Source organism: Sciurus vulgaris (genome assembly GCF_902686455.1).
Source record: "Sciurus vulgaris genome assembly, chromosome: 10".
Taxonomy (NCBI): Eukaryota; Metazoa; Chordata; class Mammalia; order Rodentia; family Sciuridae; genus Sciurus; species Sciurus vulgaris.
The window spans coordinates 13,627,555-13,643,979 of record NC_136470.1 but is presented as its reverse complement, the minus strand read 5'-3'; the positions used below and the strand labels follow the sequence as shown (position 1 = coordinate 13,643,979).

Below are 16,425 nucleotides of genomic sequence, written 5' to 3'. Positions count from 1 at the left end.
GTCAAATGGTGGTTCCATTCCAAGCTTTCTGAGAAATCTCCACACTGCTTTCCAGAGTGGCTGCACCAATTGCAGTCCCACCAACAATGCATTGGTGTGCCTTTTTCCCCACATCCTCACCAACATTTTTTGTTGCTTGTGTTCTTGATAATTGCCATTCTGACTTGAGTGAGATGGAATCTTAGAGTAGTTCTGATTTGAATTTCTCTAATTGCTAGAGATGTTGAACATTTTTTTATGTATTCATTGATCAATTGTGTTTCTTCTTTTGTGAGGTGTCTGTTCAGTTCCTCAGTTCATTTATTGATTGGGTTGTTTGCTTTTCTGGTGGTAAGTTTTTTGAGTTCTTTACATATCCTGGAGATTAACACTATATCTGAGGCATATGTGGTAAAGATTTTCGCCCATCCAACAGGCATTCTCCACATTTTTGATTGCTTGTTTTGCTATGAAGAAGCTTTTTAGTTTGATGCCATTCCATTTATTGATTCTTGATTTTACTTCCTGCCCTTTAGAAGTTTTGTTGAGGAATTTGGTTCCTAAGTTGACATGATGGAGATTTGGGTCTACTTCTAATTCTAGTACACACAGAGTCTAAAGCCTAGGTCTTTGATTCACATTGAGGTGGGTTTATGTAGGGTGAGAGATAGAGGTCTAATTTCTTTTTTACATTTGGATTTCCAGTTTTCCCAGAACCATTTGCTGAAGAGGCTATCTTTTCTCCAATATATGTTTATGGTGCCTTTGTCTAGTATGAACTAACTATATTTATGTGGGTTTATCTATGTGTCTTCTGTTCTTTACCATTGGGTTCATGGCTGCTTGGAGCCAATACCATTCTGTTTTTGTTACTGTATCTCTGTAGTATAATTTAACATCTGGTATCGTGATGTCACCTGCTTCACTTTTCTTACTAAGGATTGCTTTGGCTATTCTGGGCCTCTTATTTTTTCAGCTGAATTTCATGACTGCTTTTTTTATATCTATGAAAAATCTCATTGGAATCTTACAGGGATTACATTAAATCTGTATAGCACTTTTGGTAGTAAGGACATTTTGACAATATTAATTCTGTGTATCCAAGAACATGGAAGATCTTTCCATCTTCTAAGGTCTTCTTAAATTTTTTTCTTTAGAGTTCTATAGTTTTCATTATAAAAACTATAATGAAAGTTTTCTCAGCTTTTAGTAATTGATTCTCAAATATTTTATTCTTTTTTTTGGGCTACTGTGAATGGGATAGTTTTCCTAATTTCTCTTTGAGCTGATTTATGGGTGTTAATTTTACATCCTGCTACTTTGCTGAATTCATTTATAAGTTCTAGAAGTTTTCTAGTGGAGCTTTTTGGGTCTCCTAAGTATAGGACTATATCATGAGCAAATAAGGATAGTTTCCTATTTGTATCCCTTTAATTTCTTTCATCTGTCTAATTGCTCTGGTTAGTTTCCAGGACTATATTGAATAGAAGTTGTGAAAGAGGGCATCCCTGCCTTGTTCCAGTTTTTAGAAAGAATGTTTTCAATTTTTCTCCATTTAGAATGGTGTAGGCCTTAGGTTTATTATAAATAGCTTTTACAATTTTGAGGTGTGTTCCTACTACCCCTATTTTTTCAAATCTTTTAAACCTGAATGGATGCTGCACTTTGTCAAATGCTTCTTATGCACCTATTGCAATAATCATGTGATTCTTGTTTTTAAGTCTATTGATATGATGATTTATGTTTATTGATATCCATCTGTTACCCAACTTTGCATCCCTGAGATGAATCCCATTTGATCATGGTACACTGTCTTTCAAATATATTTTTGTATGACACTTGGCAATATTTTATTAAGAAATTTTGCATCTCTCTTCATCATAAATATTGGTTAGAAATTGTCTTTCCTTGATGCATCTTTGTCTGGTTTTGGAATCAATGTGACATTAGCTTCAGAGAATGAATTTAGAAGGGAACTTTCCTTTTCAAGTACATGAAATAATTTGAGTATTTATGTTAGTTCTTCTTTGAAGGTCTAGTAGAACTTGACTAAAAATCTGTCTGGTCCTGGGCTCTTCTTTTCTGGTACAATTTTGGTGGTTTCTTCAATTTCATTGCTTGATATGGATCTGTTTAAATTTTCTATGTTCTCCTGATTCAATTTGGGTAGGTCATATGTCTCTAGGTCTTTGATGTTGTTCAAGATTTTCTATTATATTAGCATGAAAATTTTCCAAATAGTTTCTGATTATCATCTGTATTTCATTAGTGACCATTGTGATATTACCTTCCTCATTGTGAATTTTAGTAACTTGAGTTTTCTCTTTCTCTTCATTAGCTTGGTTAAGGGTTTATCAATTTTATTTATGTTTTCAAAGAAACAACTTTATTGTTTTATCAGTTTTTTGGATTGTTCCTTTTGTTTCAATTTCATTGATTCCAGCTCTGATTTTGATTATTTCCTGTATCCTATTGCTTTTGGTGTTAATGTGTTCTTATTTTGAAAGAGTGAATGTGATAACAATAATAAAACAATAAGAGTTGAGGGTAGAGCACCCGACTTACATCAGGGGGTTTTACACATGTAACTATAATCTTCATTGGGGTGAAAAAGAAAACCATGAAATGAATGTTGTTGCTAACTAGAAAATGATCATGTGTTTTCTGGAAAGATTGAAATATAAAGTAAGAATAATTTATAAAAAAAGAAAGAGAAGAAAGGAAGGAAGAAGAAAGGAAGGAAGAAAGAAGGGAAGGACGATTTTACATTAGGGAATGGTAACGATATAAATGAAAATAAAAATAAAATACCTACTTTTAAAATTTACATTTTCCTATATGATCATATCATAAGTTTTCACTTAACTAAATGTACAGTGATAGATGACATTCAAAATGGAACAATAATTTCCTTTCAAAGGCCCCAAATGGACATGGAATGGTGATATAGGAACAAAATTATCTCAGGTATGAGGCTTGTTTTTACAATAAATTAAGATATTCATGATGTTGTCTGAGACACATTAGTGAGGTAATGTGACCATGCGATGCCTGTGGTTTTCCCCACCCAGCACCAGGGTGTATAAAAGGCAGGTGGCAGACAGTGACATCCAGACTCAAGACACCTCCGTCCTGATCCTGAACTGAACACTCCACTCCTGACAGCATGAGCTGCTGCTATGGCAACTACTATGGAGGCCTGGGCTATGGCTATGGTGGCCTAGGCTGTGGCTACGGCTGTGGTGGCTATGGCTGTGGTGGCTATGGCTGTGGTGGCTATGGTGGCTATGGCTACGGCTGTGGTGGCTATGGTGGCTATGGCTGTGGTGGCTATGGTGGTTATGGTGGCTATGGCTGTGGTGGCTATGGTGGCCTAGGCTGTGGCTATGGTGGCTATGGTGGCTATGGTTATGGATGCTGTCGCCCACTCTGCTACAGAAGGTGCTGGTCCTATGGCTTCTACTGAGGAATTTCCTTGGCTATTGAGCCTATTGACCCTAACCTACTGTCTCACTGGATTCATCTCCAACTTTCTTCAAACAAGAAATGTTTGACTATCTTCAACAATACCAACTATATACCAAATTATCTGAAAAAAAGGAATTAAAGAGCTACCTGTTATGATTCACCTTATCTCTTCAATGTTGTGATAGTTTAGAGAAACGTTTTTTCTTTGGCAACTATAACACTATGTAGAATTTGACTGTCAACTTCTGTAAAAACTCCTTATTATTAAAAAAACTGTGTTTCAACAGAAAAATTATTTTGTTGCAATTGCTTTTATTTGTCTCTAATAGTGTAACATGCCATTCATATATTATGTGTGATTTGTCATGGGTGGGTTTTCTTTTAGACATGGGAGAGAGAGAAGGAGTTTCCATTACGATTTTGGATTTATTAGAAATCCAAAAATTAATGGTAAAAATAATTCTCGCTAAAGTATATACAAATTTTCTTTTTATATATGTCTTTTTATCACTCCTAAAAATCACCCTTTGTTTGTAAGTTTTTTAAATGACAATTTTATGTAAGAAGTATGCATACAAGTTCATTTAAAATCTTTTTATTTAATAGTTTCAGTCATTTGAAGTGCCCCTGTATGGAATATGTCATCTAACTTCTGCCTCTGTGAAAAGAACCTCAAATTAATTGTGTGTGTGTGTGTGTGTGTGTGTGTGTGTGCGCACGCGCACCTGTACTGTTATAGATTGATAAAGATATATAAATATATGTAGATCTATATGTATAGATGTATGTATGTGCATAAGTACATATAAATGTCTATACACTCAACTTTTACTCAATATCTGTACACATATCCTGTTTCTATATAGCGTGCCCCAACTATGAACACAAGAAGTATCATATTACAAATGTGCACACTAATACTGACATTACAAATTATCATCATGGCAAATAAATAGTTTTTCAAAATATATAAATTTATTGTTCTATTTACAAAGTATAAGGGACTATGCATAGAAAGATATATTCATGAAAACCATGAGATACTTTCTCATTATCAAAGTAGTAGGAGGTTATTTTCCTTTTCACCCCACAGCCCGGCCTTCATCAACAGGATAATTGATATCAATAGGTCTTCAAAATAGGATAATTTCCTCCATAATCTAATTCTTTACACTCCTAACATGGTCATGTCTCCCTTGGGAAACAAAATGGCAGCATTAAGTGGAAGAAATGCAGGAGGGGAAAGTAAGGAAAAAGGGTTGATTATTCTGAAGATGGAGAAATTGATAAAGGATTGAAACCGGCAGTCGAGCAGCCAGGCAGGACTATGCTGTGAGAAAGAGCAACCAGCAGAATCCTGAGTCCATTTATAAACTTTTCAGGACTGACTAACTATAGTTGGAGACATAAAAATACACAATCTGACCAGAATGTGCTGGAAGAATACTGACTTTATACAGCCAGGTTATTCCTGGAGATATTTTAGAAATTTGAAGTCACAGGGTCCTTTTCCTATGACACACAGCAGAATCATTTCAAAATGAGGAAAAGAACCATCTTCATGTCAAGGTGATGAGAAAATCACCACTAGAATTAAGAAGAACCATCCTTAACAGAGGAGACAAAAGAGCATCCACTATAGACTGGACCAAAGGAGGTAAATGGTTCCTAACCAAAATTCACAGCCTAATTGTGCATTATTCCTTCTTTGAGTTTGGCTGGAAGACATTTGTAATCATCTAAGGATACAATAACAACAGCATTCTCTAAGATAAAATATAATATTTTTTCTGGATCCTATGAAATCTTAATACCAAATGTTGAACTTATGAACTCCCTTGGAAATGTAAAAAAAGAGGCACAACATCACAACAGCCACATAATAATGTTTGTACTAATTGTATGAAAAGTTGTACAAAATTTGTATACAATGAATCAAAAAAAATAAAAAGAAAAAGAAAACTGTTCTAATAGAAACTGTTATCATGAACGTAACTATGTGAAATGATAGATATGTTATCTGATTGATTGTAGTAATTATTTCACAATGTATATCAAAACATCATGTTGCACACTGTAGTAGAAAAGGTATAATTGAATCAGAAAAGAAAAGGGACCATGATTTCACTCATATGATATTAACAATTTTAAGAATTTTTTAACCTTCCAGATAATATTATCTAACAATATATGGGCAGTCTGAAGTCTGAACCTAAACTACCCTTGGACTGAATATTAAGAACCTTTTTCATTTTATAGTTTTCAATTAATGAACTACATTATACTAGTTGAGTATAATTTAATAAAGTACTTTTGGGCCAAACTAGATTTATTTTCCAATTTTGTAAAGAAGAAAACTTGCTTTCCTTTCATTCTTTTTTTTTTTTTTTTCAGCATGCAATGAAATGACTTAAAAATTATTGGCACATAATCAGGGTGGAAGATCCTTCCTTTTAAACCAGTTCCTCCAATGCCTGCCTTAAGAGTGGTGGAACATAATTTAGTTTTATCCATGACTTAGATGTTGTACTCTCCTCTTATAATATGTCTAATTCATTTATGTGAATTGAATTTTAATAAATTTAAATAAACTATGAATAACCAAACAAATAAATACCTTTCTGAGACTGAGTATTCTTGTTTCCACCAAAATGTCATCATGAGCTAAAAACTGAGGAAGCAAAGAAGGAACCCATGGCTTATTTGGTCCCTCTGATCCATCAGTGCACTTGTTAAGACACTTGCCAATCCTGCACCTGTAGGGCATTTGAAGAGTGAATGTGACAAGGGGTATAAAACAGGAAGAGCTGAGGGTGGAGCACCCAGCTTTTCCTTAGGGTGCCTTACATTTGCATCTATAAGCATCATCAGGGATGAAGAAGGTAACCATGGAGCAAATGTGGTTTCTAACTGGAAAATGGAGAGGTGATTTTGGAAAGCTCAAAATAAAATAAAGAATGATTCTGAGGAAGAAAAGAAATAAAAGATAAGGATGAATAAAGAAAGGTAAGAAAATCTTTTGCTTTTATTGAAGCATAGAAACAACACAAAGCACAATAAAAAATAAAATACATGTTTTCATGATTTACATCATATCATATAATCAAATCATAAGTATTACATTAATTACATATGATAAAGGCATGGAATTCAAAATACAAAAAGAATTTCATTTTAAAGACTCATAAATGGATCAAGGAATCCTTACATAGGAGTGAAATCATCTCAGGCTTTTTTTTACCACAAGTCAAGATATGCTTGACGTAGGCTGAGGCACGTTAGTGAGATAATGTGACCATGCAATGCCTGTGGTTTTCCCCACCCAGCACCAGGGTGTATAAAAGGCAGGTGGCAGACAGTGACATCCAGACTCAAGACACCTCTGTCCTGATCCTGAACTGAACACTCCACTCCTGACAGCATGAGCTGCTGCTATGGCAACTACTATGGAGGCCTGGGCTATGGCTATGGTGGCCTAGGCTGTGGCTATGGCTGTGGCTATGGTGGCTATGGCTACGGCTGTGGTGGCTATGGTGGCTATGGCTGTGGTGGCTATGGTGGCCTAGGCTGTGGCTATGGTGGCTATGGTGGCTATGGTTATGGATGCTGTCGCCCACTCTGCTACAGAAGGTGCTGGTCCTATGGCTTCTACTGAGGAATTTCCACAGCTGCTGAGCCCATTGGCTGTAACCTGCTGTGTCAGTGGAATCATCTCTGGCTTCCTTCACATGAGAAATCGTTGAATGTCTTCAACAATACCACCTATATACCAAAATATCTGAGAAAAATGAATGAAATAGCTACCTGTTTTGATTCACCTTATCTCTCAATGGTGTGATAGTTTGGAGAAATAATTTTTCTTTGATAATTTAAACACTATGTAAAAATGCAATACAATTAGGATGTCAACTTCTGTATAAAAAAGTTCATATTATTAAATAAAGTATATTTCATCAGAAATTTTATTTTGTTGCGATTGTTTTTGTCTCTAATAGTATAGAAGGCCATTCATATATATGGTGTGATTTGTCATGTGTTGTGTTTCTTTAGAAAAGGGAGAGAGAGAAGTAGTATGCATTACTCTTTTGGAGTTTTTCAGGGTCCAAAAATTTATGGTAAAAATAATTCTTTCTAAGGAATCATACAAAATCTGTTTTTATGTGAGATGTCATCATTCCTAAAATTACCCTTGGCCTGTACGTTTTTTAAATGGCTATTTTACACAAGGTGCACACATAGAAGATCATTTAAAATCTTTATGTTTAATGGTTTGAGTCATATGAAGTACCCCTGTTTGGATTATGTCATCTACAGCTCTGCCTCTGTGAAAACAACCTGAAAATTGTGTGTATGAGACTGTACAGTTATAGATATAGATATATGTAGATCCATATGTATACATGTATGTATGTGTATAAGTACATATAAATAGGTCTACATATTCAGTTTTTACTCTATATCTGTATCTGTATCCTGTATCTATATTGCCTGCATAAACAGTGAATACAGGAAGTATCATATTAAAAATGTGTGCACTAATGCTTGCATTATAGATTATCATCCTGGCAAATACAGAATTTTTCAAAATATATAAATTTATTCTACTAGAAAATATTAGGGATGAGAAACTCACCACCAGAATTCCACCAGAATTAAGAAGAATCATCCTTAAAAGAGGAGAAAAAAAGAGCATCCACTATAGGCTAGACCAAAGCAGGTAAATGGACCCTAAAACAAATTCATACCCTAATTTTGCATCATTCCTTGTTTGAGATTGTCCAGTCAGACCTTTTCTAATAGTCCAAGGGCAACACTAACAACAGACTTCTCTAAGGTGAAATATAATATTCTTCTGGATCGCCTAAAATCTTAATTCAAAAGATTAATCTTATGGGATCCCTCGGAAATATGAGAAGTGATAGCAGATCACAAAAGTTCTATAATAAAATTGTATGAAAAGTTGTGCCCAATTTGTGTACAATGAATCAAAGAAAAACAAAATTAAGAAAAAAAAGTTCTAATAGAAAATGTTATCATGAAGATAACTATGTGAAATGATAGACATGTTATTTGACTTGATTATAGATATGTTATTTGACTTGACATTGATATCATTATGTATATCAAAACATCATTTGTACACTTTAGTAGAAAAGGTACAATTGTACTTAAAAAGAAATGATTCATGATTTCTAATCATATGGTATCAATAATAATTTTTTACCTTCCAGATATTACTATCTAACAATATATGAAAAGTCTGAACCTAACCCACCCTTAGACTGGATATTAAGAACCGTTTCATTTTATAATTTTCAAATAATGAACTATATTATACTAGTAGAGTAGAGTTTCATTAAAGTACATTTTCAAAGCAAATAAAACTGTAGAAATGAACGAAGAATGAAACTAAAATTTTGGGTCTTTAAAAAAATCAATGAACAATGTGGTAAATTATTTTAAAAATTTAACTTCAGAAAACCAGTATTATGTGCCTAATACTAAATGTACTAATCCTCCTTAAGAAACTTGATATACTTTCCAATTTAGAAAGAAGAAAACTTGCTTTCTTTTCTTTTCATTCTTTTTTTTTTTTTTTTTTTTCTTTTTTTTGGCAACATGCAAAGCAAGACTTAAAAATTATTGGCACATAATCAGGGTGGAAGATCCTTCCTTTTAAACCAGTTCCTCCAAGGCCTGCCTTAAGAGTGGTGGAACATAATTTAGTTTTATCTTTGTCTCAGGTGTTGCACTCTCCTCTTATAATATGTCTAATTCATTTATGTGAATTGAATTTTAATAAATTTAATTAACTATTGATATACAAACAAATAAATATCTTCCCATGACTGAGTATCATTGTTTCCACCAAAATATCTCCATCTTCAGCTAAAAATTAAGGAAGCAAAGAAGGTGCTCATGGTTCATTTGGTCCCTCTGATCCATGAGTGCTCTTTTTTAAGAGACATGTCAATCCTGCACCTGAAGGGCATTTGAAAGAGTGAATGTGACAAAGATTATAAAACAGGAAGAGCTGAGGGTATAGCACCCAACATTTCCTTAGGGTGGGCTTACATTTGCATCTGTAAGCTTCATCAGGGATGAAGTAGGTAACCATGGAGCAAATGTGGTTTCTAACTGGGAAACATCATGGATTTTTGGAAAGTTTGAAATATAAATTAAGAATGATTTAAAAGAAGACAAGAGAATAGAAGGAAAACCAAGGGGAGATAGGAAGAAAGGAAGGAAGCACGGAAACAACAGAAAACAAAATAAAAAGAAAATACCTACGTTCAAAACTTACATCACATATCTCATCTACTCTGTTGACTAAATATGAATAAAGACATGACATTCAAAATACAAGAAGAATTTCATTTTAAAGACTCATAAAGGGATCAAGGAATCCTTACATAGGAGAGAAATCATCTCAGTTATGAGGCTTGTTTTTACTACAAGTCAAGATATGCTTGACGTTGTCTGAGGCACGTTAGTGAGATAATGTGACCATGCGATGCCTGTGGTTTTCCCCACCCAGCACCAGGATATATAAAAGGCAGGTGGCAGACAGTGACATCCAGACTCAAGACACCTCCGTCCTGAACCTGAATTGAACACTCCACTCGTGACAGCATGAGCTGCTACTACGGCAACTACTATAGAGGCCTGGGCTATGGCTCTGGTGGCCTAGGCTGTGGCTATGGCTGTGGCTATGGTGGCTATGGTGGCTATGGTTATGGATGCTGTCGCCCACTCTGCTACAGAAGGTGCTGGTCCTATGGCTTCTACTGAGGAATTTCCTCAGCTGCTGAGCCCATTGGCTGTAACCTGCTGTGTCAGTGGAATCATCTCTGGCTTCCTTCACATGAGTAATCGTTGAACATCTTCAACAATACCACTTATAATACCAAAATACCTGAGAAAAAGGAATGAAATAGCTACCCGTTTTGATTCACTTTATCTCTTCAATGGTGTGATAGTTTGGAGAAATGATTTTTCTTTGATAATTTAAACACTATGTAAAAATGCAATACAATTAGGATGTCAATTTCTGTGTAGAAAGGTACATATTATTAAATAAAGTGCATCTCATCAGAAATTGTACTTTGTTGCAATTGTTTTTATTTGTCTCTAATAGTGTAACATGCCATTCATATATTTGGTGTGATTCATCATATGTGGGATTTTTCTAGAAATGGGAGGGAGAGAGAGAAGGTGTGTGCATTAACTCTTTGGAGTTATTCCAGGTCTAAAAATCAAAGGTAAAAATAATTCTTTCTAAGGGATCATGCAAAATCTGTTTTTATATGTGGCTCTTCATCTCTCCTACAATCACCCTCTGTTTGTGAATTTTTTAAATGGCTATTTTATACAATGATGTACACATATAGCATAAGATCATTTAAAATCTTTGTATTTAATGTTTTTTTCTCATTTGAAGCACACGTGGTTGGATTTTGTCATCTATAGTTCTGCCTCTGTGAAAAGTACCTCAAATTAATCATGTGTATGTGTTCCTGTACAGTTATAGATAGATAAAGATATATAGATATATATATCTATGTATAGATATATTATGGGCATCCGTACATACAAATATCTCAATATATATTCAATTTTTACTCTATATCTGTATGTGTATCTCTCTATATTGTTTGTTCCAACAATGAATCCAGGAACTATCATATTAAAAATGTGCACCTTAATACTGACATTATAAATTATTATCATGCAAATGAATAGTTTTTCAAGATATATAAATTTAATCTTCTATTTAGAAAGTATAAGGGACTATGCATAAGAAGATATATTCATCAAAACCATGAGATACTTTCTCATTATCAAAGTAGTAGGAGGTTATTTTCCTTTTCACCCCACAGCCCCATCTTCATCAAATAAATATACCTACATAGGATAATTTCCTCCATAATCTAATTCTTTACCCTCCTAACGTGGTCATGTCTCCCTTGGAAAACAAAATGGCAGCATTAAGTGGAAGGAATGCTGGTGGGGAAAGTAAGGAAAAAGCGTTGATTATTCTGAAGGTGGAGAAATTGGTAAAGGGTTGAAACTGGCAGTCGAGCAGCCAGGCCGGACTGTGCTGTGAGAAAGAGCAACCAGCAGAATTCTGAGTCCATTTCTAAACTTTTCAGGGTGGCATCATAGTTGCAGACATAAAAAGACACAATCTGACAAGAATATGCTGGGAGAATACTGACGTTACACAGCCAGGTTACTCCTTGAGATATTTTAGAAATTTGAAGTCACAGGGTCCATTTCCTATAACACACTGCAGAATCATTTCAAAATGAGAATAGGGAAAAAGAACCATCTTCATGTCAAGATGATGAGAAAATTGCCACTAGAATTAAGAACCATCCTTCACACAGGAGATAAAAAGAACATCCACTAGAGACAAGACCAAATGAGATAAACAGTTCCTAACCAAAATTCACACACTAATTGTGCATCAGTCCTTGTTTGATTTCAGCCAGTCAGACATTTTCTAAGCATCTAAGGACAACACTAACAACAGAATTCTCTAAGGTAATATATAATATTCTTCTGGATCCTGTAAAATCTTAATACCAAATTTTGAACCTATGAACTCCCTTGTAAATTTAAAACAAGAGGCAAAACTTCACAAAAGCCACATAATGGAGCTTGTACCTTCCAGAAATTGTTATCTAACAATAAATGGACAGTCTGAATCTAACCTACCCATGCACTGGATGTTAACAAAATTTTCTTTTTATAGATTTCAATTAATGAAGTATATTATACTAGTTGAGTAGAATTTAATTAAAGTACATTTTGGTAAAGCAAATAAAATTGTAGAAATGAACCAAGAATGAAATAAAAATTTTGGGTTTTTTTTAAAAAAAAAGAACAATATTGTAAATTACTTTAAAAATTTAACTTCAGGAAATGAAATATTATATGCTTAATACCAAATACATTGTTCCTACTTAATAAACTTATTTTATTTTCCAATTTTGGAAAGAAGAATTTATTTTCCAATTTCATTGCTTTTTTCTCTTCCTTTCCTTCCTTTTTTTTTTCTTTTCTATTTTTTTTCTTAAAATATGCAATGCAATGACTTAAAAATTATTGGCACATAATGAGGTGGAAGATCCTTCCGTTTAAACTAGTTCCTCCAATGCCTGTCTTAAGAGTGGTGGAACATAATTTAGTTTTATCTTTGTCTCAAGCGTTGAGCTCTCCTCTTATAATACGTCTAATTCATTTTATGTGAATTGAATTTCAATAAATTTAAATAAACTATGAATAACCAAACAAATAAATATCTTTCTGAGACTGAGCATTCTTGTTTCCACCAAAATGTCATCATGAGCTAAAAACTGAGGTAGCAAAGAAGGAGCCCTTGGCTTATTTGGTCCCTCTGATCCATCAGTGCACTTGTTAAGACACTTGCCAATCCTGCACCTGTAGGGCATTTGAAGAGTGAATGTGACAAGGAGTATAAAACAGGAAGAGCTGAGGGTGGAGCACCCAGCTTTTCCTTAGGGTGCCTTACATTTGCATCTATAAGCATCATCAGGGATGAAGAAGGTAACCATGGAGCAAATGTGGTTTCTAACTGGAAAATGGAGAGGTGATTTTGGAAAGCTCAAAATAAAATAAAGAATGATTCCAAAGAGGAATGAAGAAAGAAAGGAAAACAAATTTTTTACTTTTATTGAAGCATAGAAACAACATGAAGCAAAATAAAAATAAAAAACTGTTTTCAAAATTTATATCATATCATAAAATCAAATCATATGTATTCCATTGACTAAGTATGATAAAGACATGGAATTCAAAATAGAAGAAGAATTTCATTTTAAAGACTCATAAAGGGATCAAGGAATCCTTACATAGGAATGAAATTATCTCACTTTTGAGGCTTGTTTTTACTACAAGTCAAGATATGTTTGTCGTAGTGTGAGGCTCATTAATGAGATAATATGACCATGCAATGCCTGTGGTTTTCCCCACCCAGTACCAGGGTACATAAAAGGCAGGTGGCAGACAGTGACATCCAGACTCAAGACACCTCTGTCCTGATCCTGAACTGAACACTCCACTCCTGACAGCATGAGCTGCTACTACGGCAACTACTATGGAGGCCTGGGCTATGGCTATGGTGGCCTAGGCTGTGGCTATGGCTGTGGCTATGGTGGCTATGGTGGCCTAGGCTGTGGCTATGGTGGCTATGACTGTGGTGGCTATGGTGGCCTAGGCTGTGGCTATGGTGGCTATGGTGGCTATGGTTATGGATGCTGCCGCCCACTCTGCTACAGAAGGTGCTGGTCCTATGGCTTCTACTGAGGAATTTCCTCACCTTCTGAGCCTGTTGCCTCTAAACTCCTGTCTCACTGGAATCGTCTCTGACATTCTTCACATGAGAAATCATTGAATGTCTTCAACAAAACCACCTATATACCAAATTACCTGAGAAAAATGAATGAAATAGCTACCTGTTTTGATTCACCTTATCTCTCAATGGTGTGATAGTTTAGAGAAATGATTTTTCTTTAATAATTAAAACACTATGTACAATGAAATAGAATTTGGATGTCAACTTCTGTGTATAAAGGTCCATATTATTAAATAAAGTGTACTTCATCAGAAATTTTACTTTGTTGCAATCGTTTTTATTTGTCTCTAATAGTGTAACATGCCATTCATATATTTAGTGTGATTTGTCATGTTTGGGTTATCTTTTGAAATGGGAGAAAGAGAAAGGGTATGTATTACTATTTTGGAGTTATTTGAGGAAAAATTTATGGTAAAAATGATTCCTTATAAGGGATCATAGAAAATCTGTTTTTATGTGTCTTTTCATCATTCATAAAATTACCCTTTGTAATATTTTATATTGCTATTTTATACAAGATGTACACATATAGGATCATTTAAAATCTTTGTATTTAATGATTTGAGTGACCCCTGATTGGAGTATGTCATCTACAGTTCTGCTCCTGTGAAAACCACCTCAAATTAATTGTGTGTGTGTGACTGTACAGTATAGATAGATAAAGATATATAGATATATGTAGATCTAAATGTATAGATGTATGTATGTGTATTAGTTAATATAAATACATCTATATATTCAATTTTTACTCTATATCTGTATCTGTATCCTGTATCTATATTGCCTGCATAAACAGTGAATACAGGAAGTATCATATTAAAAATGTATGCACTAATGCTGGCATTACAGATTATTATCATGGCACCTACGGAAAACCGCGCTTCCCACCGGGGCTGCTTCAAGCGGCTCCACAGCCGCTTCTCTTACGGCCTGACCAGCCTGACGAAAGACACATACACTTCAAAGGTTCATGAAGCAGCTTCCTGTTTATTCAAATAACACCCTCAATATATAAGCAGTCTCATGCATAAGCAATTGTAACCAGATATGTCCATCCAATCCTGTTAAAGGTCAAGGGATCACTCGCTCGAGCATACATGTAAAGTATATCTGTCCACACACTAGGCAGCTGAACTGATTATTATGCAGCCAATTGTAAACGCTTCATGCCATTCTCCAGGCATAATTAGGATGCCATTTGCTATCTGCCAGTCGCCATCTTTAGATGTACATGGCGTAACCCTGGGCCCCGGGTTTTGCCCGCCACAGCACCTACAGAATTTTTCAAAATATATAAATTTATTCTTCTATTTAGAAACTGTTAGGGAAGATACATTGAAAGATATATTCATCAAAACCATGACCTACTTTCTCAGTATCAAATTAGCAGGTGGTTCTTCTCTTTTTCACCACATAGCCCGGTCTTCACCAAAAAAATATATCTACATAGGCTAATTTTCTCCAGAATCAGATTCTTTGCCCTCCTAACATGGTCATGTCTCTCTTGGAAAACAAAATGGCAGCATAAAGTGGAAGGAATGCTGGTGGGGAAAGTAAGGGCAAAAGGGTTGAATATTCTGAAGATGGAGAATTTGGTAAAGGGCCGAAACTGGCCGTTGAGGGGCCAGGCAGGACTGTGCTATGAGAAAGAGCAAGCAGCAGAATCCTGAGTCCATTTATGAACTTTTCAGGACTGACTAACCATAGTTGGAGACAAAGACACAACTTAACAAAATGTGCTGGGAGAATACTGACTTCACAGAGCCAGGTTACTCCTGGAGATATTTTAGAAATTTGAAGTCACAGGGTCCATTTCCTATGACACAAAGCAGAATCATTTCAAAATGAGGAAAAGAAAAAAGAACCATCTTCATGTCAAGGTGATGAGAAAGTCACCACTAGAATTAAGAAGAATCATCCTTAACAGATGAGAAAAAAAGCATCCTCTATAGACTAGACCAAAGCAGGTAAATGGACCCTAAACCAAATTCATACCCTAAGTTTGCATCATTCCTTGTTTGTGTTTGTCCAGTCAGACCTTTTTTAATAGTCCAAGGGCAACACTAACAACAGACTTCTCTAAGGTAAAATATAATATTCTTCTGGATCCTCTAAAATCTTAATTCACAAGATTAATCTTATGGGATCCCTTGGAAATATGAAAAATAGGCAGCAGATCCCAAAAGTCCTATAACGAAGCTTGTATTAAAATTGCATGAAAATTTGTACCCAATTTGTTTACAATGAATCAAAAACAATACATAATTAAGAAAAAAAATTATCCTAATAGAAAATATCATGAAGATAACTGTGGAATGACAGATATGTTATTTGACTTGATTGTACTAATCATTTTATTATGCTTTTCTAAACATCATTTGTACACCTTAGTAGAAAAGGTACAATTGAAATAAAAAAGAAATGGGACCATGATTTCACTGATATGGTATCAATAATTTCAAGAATATTTTACCTTCCACACAGTATTATCTAACAATATATGGACAGTCTGAATCTAACCTACCCTTGGACTAGATGTTAAGACTTTGTTCTTTTTATAGTTCTCAATTAATGAACTATATTATACTAGATAAATA

At 34.6% G+C, this 16,425-nt stretch overlaps 4 protein-coding genes across 7 annotated transcripts; all 4 read left to right on the top strand.

The window, feature by feature from the left end:
* Positions 1 to 3,145: 3,145 nt before the first annotated feature.
* On the top strand, positions 3,146 to 3,445 carry LOC306638093 (keratin-associated protein 20-1-like; the record flags this gene model as incomplete). Of its 4 annotated transcripts, none has more annotated exons than XM_079101195.1 (2): positions 3,146 to 3,221; positions 3,357 to 3,445. In XM_079101195.1, the coding sequence occupies 2 exons, from the start codon at positions 3,146 to 3,148 to the stop codon at positions 3,443 to 3,445; spliced, it is 165 nt and encodes a 54-aa protein (XP_078957321.1). The 4 variants fall into 4 exon arrangements, with proteins under 4 accessions (XP_078957321.1, XP_078957320.1, XP_078957319.1 ...); XM_079101194.1 differs by having other exon boundaries at positions 3,146 to 3,236; XM_079101193.1 differs by having other exon boundaries at positions 3,146 to 3,260.
* Positions 3,446 to 6,868: 3,423 nt separating this feature from the next.
* On the top strand, positions 6,869 to 7,102 carry LOC306638103 (uncharacterized protein; the record flags this gene model as incomplete). Its single annotated transcript, XM_079101206.1, has 1 exon — positions 6,869 to 7,102. One exon carries the CDS (start codon positions 6,869 to 6,871, stop codon positions 7,100 to 7,102), a length of 234 nt encoding a protein of 77 aa, XP_078957332.1.
* Positions 7,103 to 10,080: 2,978 nt separating this feature from the next.
* LOC306638109 (keratin-associated protein 20-2-like) lies at positions 10,081 to 10,239 on the top strand (the record flags this gene model as incomplete). Its single annotated transcript, XM_079101211.1, has 1 exon — positions 10,081 to 10,239. The coding sequence occupies one exon, from the start codon at positions 10,081 to 10,083 to the stop codon at positions 10,237 to 10,239; it is 159 nt and encodes a 52-aa protein (XP_078957337.1).
* Positions 10,240 to 13,545: 3,306 nt separating this feature from the next.
* On the top strand, positions 13,546 to 13,779 carry LOC306638102 (uncharacterized protein; the record flags this gene model as incomplete). The annotated part of the gene is made up of 1 exon (XM_079101205.1): positions 13,546 to 13,779. The coding sequence occupies one exon, from the start codon at positions 13,546 to 13,548 to the stop codon at positions 13,777 to 13,779; it is 234 nt and encodes a 77-aa protein (XP_078957331.1).
* Between the last annotated feature and the right edge of the window lie 2,646 nt (positions 13,780 to 16,425).